General features: G+C 49.8%; 1 protein-coding gene across 1 annotated transcript; it reads left to right on the plus strand.

The window, feature by feature from the left end:
- The first annotated feature begins 1,361 nt into the window (after window positions 1-1,361).
- On the plus strand, window positions 1,362-2,645 carry LOC122907688 (C-C motif chemokine 3-like). Its single transcript, XM_044250500.1, has 3 exons — window positions 1,362-1,437; window positions 2,059-2,173; window positions 2,555-2,645. Exons 1-3 carry the CDS (start codon window positions 1,362-1,364, stop codon window positions 2,643-2,645), a joined length of 282 nt encoding a protein of 93 aa, XP_044106435.1.
- The last annotated feature ends 2,805 nt before the right edge of the window (window positions 2,646-5,450 follow it).

The raw sequence follows: 5,450 nt of genomic DNA on the forward strand, positions 1-5,450 counted from the left end.
GATCATTACCTGAAATGAGATCAAGTCCAAAGCTTAATCTACCGAGCCACCCAGACATCCTGTAGGTCCTTTTTAAATTGTTACAAATAGGCTGTGACAAACACCATTATCCATACAATTTTCTTCATCCTTCTATCCATAGGACAGATCCCCGGCAGGGTACTTTGTGGTCAAAGGGTAACAAAGAACAGTTTAGGGCTCTCCATTCACATTAGCCCAACCAACCCAGGGACCAGCTGTCTTGTGGGGGTCTCAACATTTTGATCATGATGGCATGAGCTCAAAATGCCTGGGCTACGTAGCTATAACCGGTGGTGAGCTCCCCCAGACATTTCCCCGACTGGAGCCAATGTTGTGGCCCGACAGGCCTTTGTGGCTCTTACTATGAGTATGAGGTTCATACCTCAGCAGCAACCACCAGGGAAATTTTAAAATACAAGGTTTATTACTCACAGGGGTACACGGCATGCCCGAGGGCCCCTCAGTGAGGTCACTGGTAAAGAGAGAAAGAGAGCATAGACCTAAGGTTCTGCCCTTATTGGGGTTAAGGGTGGGGTGCCCAGGGCTTTGTGGGTTCCCTATTGGCAAATGTAAAACCTAAGAGCAGGAAAGGAATAGTGGGGTCGCTCAAGTGACCAGCTGTATCGGTTACTCGGGCCTTTCTCAAAGCGGAAATTTATGGGCGGGACAGCCTGGCTCTTTCTCTCCCGGCCTCGCTGGCAATATGTCTTTCAAATGGACGCCTTGGCAATCCGAAGCTGACCTTGCAATCAGAAGCGCTCATTGCCGGGCACTGCCATTCTGGGCGCACTGCAGAGACCCGTGCGGGTTTGATGATGGAGCTGAAGTCTGAAAGGCCAGCCTCCGTCTTGCCCCTTGAAGAGCTGAGGCTTCCCTAGTTCTGCCGTCTCCATCTGGGGTGTGCTCCCCCAGACTCCATGGCATTATCCTCTGGGTCACCTAGAGGCCATCTAAACAGCTGGGGCACAGAGCAGAAGGCTCTGTAGCAGAAATGGCTTGATCTCCGGATCTGCTCACCGGGTCACACCAGCATCTCACCTCCTCTCACTATAGAAACCATTTCCCCCTCAGGCAGGCAACCGAACCATGGTTGCAAATAGCCTGAACTTTGGTGGCGACCCAGAGCTCTCCCACCTTATGTGACTCACAGCACAACACCAACACCAATGGTTTTTAATATCCCCCCCTTGGTTTCCTCAATTTTCTGTCTTCTAACTCTCCGAGCCTGACTATAAAGACGGGACATGGTTTAGACTCCAGAAGGAGGCAGCAGCCGTGGGTCTCCGGTCCCAGCGCTGTGTGGCTAGTGCTTGAACTCACACCCTCTGCTGCCCAGCGCCATGGAGGTCCCTGCGGCTGGCCTGGCCGTCCTGCTTCTCACCGCGGCACTCTGTTCCCAGACCTCCTCTTCCTTTTGTGAGTCTGTCCTCCCTGCCTCCTTTTGCCCTATCCTTTCACTCCCTGGCCACGGCTTGGATCCCCAGCACCCAAGTCTTGTGCCTGAGCCCCTCCGAGTAGAGAACTTCAGAGAGCTGTCAGAGGCTGTTTCCTGAGGAGGAGTGTCCTTTCCCATAGTGTTTTAGCCATTCTGTTGTCCAGCGCGGGGAGAAAGTGGGAGGAAGTCCCATTCTAAGGATGGAAAAATGGCCGCCCAACTGGGATCTCGGACAACAGGTGGAATCTGTGGCCAGCTGACTCCCAAGGCTGTGGCCCTTGCTCTCCTTGGGAATTCCAGATGGCACTGTCCCGCGAGAGACAGAAAGGGAGTAGTTTGTTCAGAAAGCTGAAGTTCTGGTGGAGAGACACAGAGACCCCATGCCAAAATAGAGAGAAAATGACAAACATGGAAAGAGACACAGAATATAAAAATGTCAAGGAAAAGAAGAAATGCCAGCTTCCTTCTGGGTCTCTTTGTCTTCACATCCCCATGCCTGTGCAGGGCTCTCTCCTTCCAGTTCTTCCTGACCCTGGGGGAATGGTTGGCTCGCCCAGTCTTCTGAAGAGTCACTTAGGATCTTTCTGTCCTGTTTCTCTCAGTTGGTGCTGACACCCCGACCACCTGCTGCTTCTTCTATATCTCCCGGCAGATTCCTCGGAAATTTGTGGTCGACTATTATGAGACCAGCAGCCAGTGCTCCAAGCCTGGTGTCATGTAAGGCCCAATCTTCCTGGGGAGGGCAATAGGAGGGCTGAGATGAGCACCCCCCCCAACCTCTTGGAGGACTCAGCCTTCTGAGACCATCGGAGCACAGAACACCAGGGGAGGCCACTGTCTCTGTCCTGGTCTGATGCCTATGGGGAGGCCCTGAAGGAATTGCTCCTGTGTTAAGGTGACAGCAGGAAGTTGGCTTTCTGAGTGGACCCCCATATGAGACCCAGAGGAGGTCATGAACCCCAACATGGAGAGTACATTTTATGAGCCTATGGACAGGACCTGAGAGATCTGAGGCAGAGAAGGATGGAGGGGTCACAGTGGGCCTAGGATTCCCCTGCTACATTCCCCAGTGTGTAATCCTTCCATGCCTCTACACAGTTTCCAAACTAAAAGAGGCTGGCAGATCTGTGCCCACCCGAGGGAGGCCTGGGTCCAGGAGTACATCAGCGACCTGGAGCTGAATGCCTGAGTGGCCTGGAAGCTACAAGGAAGGTGTTCCATCTGTGTGAAGACTGGCACCTGCCCAGGGCAATGACCTTGGAACTCTGGAGGGCACCTCCTCTACGGGTCTCACCTCCCCACCCCCTTGCCATACTTTGCAGCCCTCTTTTACTTTAATTTTCGTTTATGTATCTTATTTAACTTTTGTAACTTATTTCCATTGTTGACTTGTGTGACGTAATAGATATTTTCTCTGACTTCTCATGACATTCTCTTCACCTGCCCCCCCTTCAGTTTCTCTTCATATTCACTATATGGATCGCTCAGCAGGATGAGCTCTCTCTTGGCGCAGCTCTATCATATATCTCAAACAACAAATGCTCACGGGATGGTTGGCCCGGCACTGCGTTTCAAAATATTGAAGGGCGGGGGGTGCTTGGGTGGCTCAATCATTAAAGCGTCTGCCTTTGGCTCAGGTCATGATCCCGGGGTTCCGGGATGGAGTCCCTCATCAGGAGCCTGCTTCTCCCTCTCCCACTTCTTGCTTGTGTTCCCTCTCTGGCTGGCTGTCTCTCCCTGTCAAATAAATAAAGTCCCTTAAAAAATACTGAAGGCTCTTACATAAAAGGTAAAGCAGCATTTTCCTTGGGATGACTCCACTGATTTTGTCTTCCCAACTAATCAGAACCACAGGCTGAGAGGGATACTGTGGGAAGAGTAGAGACATCTGAAGAGGGGCAGAAACCACCAGAAAGGGACAGAGGGCTAGCACAGGGGTACCAGACCCTCGCTGGAGATGCTTTCCTAGAAAGCTGAAACTGACACATTGTTTTATCACTAAGTCATAATCGATACGATCTAGGACATCTTTCTCCTTAAATGACTACAGAGATGACAAAACGTCCTGTGAATGCATATTTATGCACACACCCTCATTTTCCTAAGCGAAGCTTTCTTCAGAACAATGACTAATATTTGTTGAGTGTCTAGCGAATGCTGGGAGCTTGGATGCTTCTGTTAGCGACAGTCTAGCAAACCTGCCTGCGACCTAGCAAAGACTCCCCATCTGGTCAGCTTCTCAGGTGTTCTGTGCTCTGCTTTCTGGGAGAATGTTCTCCAAAGCCATATCTAAGTTGAGGCTTCGAGGCTGCAGTGGCCAGAGTTAGCAAATTAAAATACAGAATGAATGATGTTTTAGTATAAGTATGTCCCAGGCAATATTTGGGATATACTCATAAAAAAATCATTTGGTGTGTGTCCGAAATTCAAATTTAACTGGGAATCCTGCCTTTTATCTGGGAATTCCACTTAGGGTGAAGACTTTTATAGAGGCTGGCTATTTCCTGTTGGAGTGGGTACCTAAGGAGTTGCTTTCCAACCTTGAATTCATGTTAGAATCCCTTCTGAAAGTTTAGAAACACCAGTGCCAGGACCTCACCTCCAAAGTTATGCATTTAGTTTGGGTTTAGTTAGGTGGGGACTGGGCATCAGTAATTTTGAAATTCCCAAGGTGATGTAAAGCACAGGCAGTTTGAAAACCACTGTCAGGTGTCATCAGAGCCTGTTTTGGCCAGCCTTGGGGTTTCAGAGGCAATGCAGCTCCTTTCTTATTTTTAAGACTTCTGAGCTGTTTTTGGTTACTTCCATTGGGTGGTTAATTAGAAGCAGAAAATCTGCTAGCTGTTAGCTAGCTGCCAGCTAACATCACTTCTAGAAGTGGATTCAGAAGACCTCTCTCTCAGTGCACGAGCGCTGGTCGGGCGGGTCCCCCTGGTTCCCCCTTTCACAGCCATGCCCCATCTCCCAGGCCACTGACTGCTGTCCCCACAATGCCCTCTGCTGCTGAAATGATGCCATGGGCGCTGGGGTCACGGGAATCTGCTCCTTGCTTCTGGTGGCATCCCAGCTGTGACGTAAGTGCGGGACTGATCATTTTGTCCACAAGATAAATGTTTGAAAAGAAGGGATCTGCACAGAGGGTGGATACGGCTGTTTCTGGACCCCACTTTTTCATCCTTCCTTGTCTCCTATCTTCCCATTTCTGCTCATACTAACATCACCTTTTCCCGTCTGCAAGCTCTAGGTTACTGCTGTGCAAACCAGGTTGGTGTGCAGGCAGCAAGAAAAAGAGGGCTTCCCCTTAAAAAAAATTATTTTTACTAACATAAAATGTATTACTTGCCCCAGGGGGACAGGTCTGTGAATCATCAGTCTTACACACTTCACAGCACTCACCGGAGCGCATACCCTCCCCAGTGTCCATCGCCCAACCACCGTCTCCCCCCCCCCAACCCTCAGTTTGTTTCCTGAGATTAAAAGTCTGTTATGGTTTGTCTCCCTCCCAATCCCATCTTGTTTTATTTTTTCCTTCCCTACTCCCCAGGCCCCCCAACCCTGCCTCTCAAATTCAAGAGGGCTTCTCTTAAGGAAACTATTTTTCCCCCCTCTCTGCTATCAGACAAGCCAATTTCAAAGTGAGCCCTAATGATTTGTGCAAGAATTAGTCAGTCTCCAGCATCCTGAATTTTCCTTTTTGATGCAACCTTGTTAGGCAGATGGCCTTAGTAAGAATACAGAACAGGCCAGGGAGGAAACCGACTGTTAGACTAGGAGGAGGCATCTTCACTGACTGGCCTCGGCTTCTGCCCTTAGCCGGTTCTGCTCTGCGGGGTGTGGTACATAGGGCACTGCAGTTAGGGATACTTTGAGTGGTAGTACCAGAAAAGCTGACTCAAGCTGTCTTAAGGGATAAAGGGAACCTGTTAGCTCACATTAAGTGAAGCTTCGAGAAGTTGATTAGCTTCAAGCAAAGCTTGATCCAAAGCATTGGATC

Source organism: Neovison vison, chromosome 5 (genome assembly GCF_020171115.1).
Source record: "Neovison vison isolate M4711 chromosome 5, ASM_NN_V1, whole genome shotgun sequence".
Classification (NCBI taxonomy): domain Eukaryota; kingdom Metazoa; phylum Chordata; class Mammalia; order Carnivora; family Mustelidae; genus Neogale; species Neogale vison.